The sequence below is a fragment of the Garra rufa genome, chromosome 10, assembly GCF_049309525.1.
Source record: "Garra rufa chromosome 10, GarRuf1.0, whole genome shotgun sequence".
Lineage (NCBI taxonomy): Eukaryota > Metazoa > Chordata > Actinopteri > Cypriniformes > Cyprinidae > Garra > Garra rufa.
The window spans coordinates 14714129-14715504 of record NC_133370.1 but is presented as its reverse complement, the minus strand read 5'-3'; the positions used below and the strand labels follow the sequence as shown (position 1 = coordinate 14715504).

The 1376-nt window shown below is 36.4% G+C and overlaps 1 protein-coding gene across 1 annotated transcript; it reads left to right on the top strand.

Moving 5' to 3' along the window:
* The first annotated feature begins 298 nt into the window (after positions 1–298).
* LOC141344987 (cocaine- and amphetamine-regulated transcript protein-like) lies at positions 299–1131 on the top strand. Its single transcript, XM_073849885.1, has 3 exons — positions 299–441; positions 559–642; positions 944–1131. Exons 1-3 carry the CDS (start codon positions 313–315, stop codon positions 1049–1051), a joined length of 321 nt encoding a protein of 106 aa, XP_073705986.1. The 5' UTR covers positions 299–312; the 3' UTR covers positions 1052–1131.
* The last annotated feature ends 245 nt before the right edge of the window (positions 1132–1376 follow it).

Sequence of the window (1376 nt, the reverse complement as noted above, 5' to 3'; positions counted from 1 at the left end):
CCTGGGTTTTCTAAGATTTTGGGTGGGGTCCCTGAGTCTGCAAAAAAAGAAAACCCTTGCTTTATAACAGTGTACAAACATATGCATAAGAAGACATGGACACACTGAGTTAGAACACAAGCATTTTGCCAGTCTTTTTCTCTATATGGGAATATGGCCTTGTATGAGGTTAACATGTGTCACTTAGCTTTCGTCATCATGAATTTTGTAGCAGGTGATGTTGAATCCGTTTATAAAGAGCAGCTCTTCATCACACCATGAGACCACTGACCACCTTCTGCTGTTAGGACCAAGGAAATCTGATTCAACACCATGGTTTGCGGACGGATCGTCCTTATCGCTGCTGCCTCTGCCCTGTCCTTCGTTCTCACAAGCTGTGATGACTCACTTGACAGTCGCTCTTTGGAGAGTGCCACAAAAACACAGGAGGAGAACAATTTGGTGAGTTACGTATTTTACCCTGCCTTTCATAATGGAACATTGGAAAAAAGAAATGAGAGGAAGCAATCATTTTAAGTAATCTTAGGAAATGAGTCTAAAATTGTAATTGTGTTACAGATAGAGGCACTGCAAGAGGTTCTTGAGAAGTTAAAGAATAAGCAACTGCCACAAAATGGAAAAAAGTTTAGCCTACTTCCTTCGGTAATGTAGCATTCACACTTTTTTCAACTTTACGGTCATGTAAAAAAAATCATAATTAGGTGACTTTATTCTCTGATAGGCTTTGATCGCTTTGATTTTTAAGTTGAATCATAGGTTCATTTCACATTTTTAACTGTGATTCACTTTGAATTTAATAATTTACAATGACATAGTTGACAATAAAATGAGTATATATTGTGACAATTTAAATGGAAAAAAAGGCAATATGCTTGTCTATTCATGTACTGTTATTACACTGACCATGTCATTACTCACATGTGTGCTTCTTTTTTATCCTAAGTGTGATGCAGGTGAGCAGTGTGCTGTACGTAAGGGTGCAAGAGTTGGCAAGTTGTGCGGCTGTCCACAAGGAACATCATGCCACTTTTTTATTTTAAAATGCCTTTAATTAAGACAGGGTATCTGGGAGAAAAATCGAACATTTTCCCTGATGCCGTTTTGTATTTTACTTCAGACATTGCAGTTAATTTTTTTGTTCATATTACAGCTGTGTGAAATGCACGGACATTCAAAATAAAGTCATGAATTACTGAAAGCTTTATGTGTTTTGCTTTCCATATTTCTAGACTGAGCAATATACATTTGAGGTCAAAAGTTTACATACACCTTGCAGAATCTGCAAAATGTTAATTATTTTACCAAAATAACTAAGAGGAAGCAACAAAGTGCATGATATTTTTTATTTAGTACTGACCTGAATACGATATTTCACA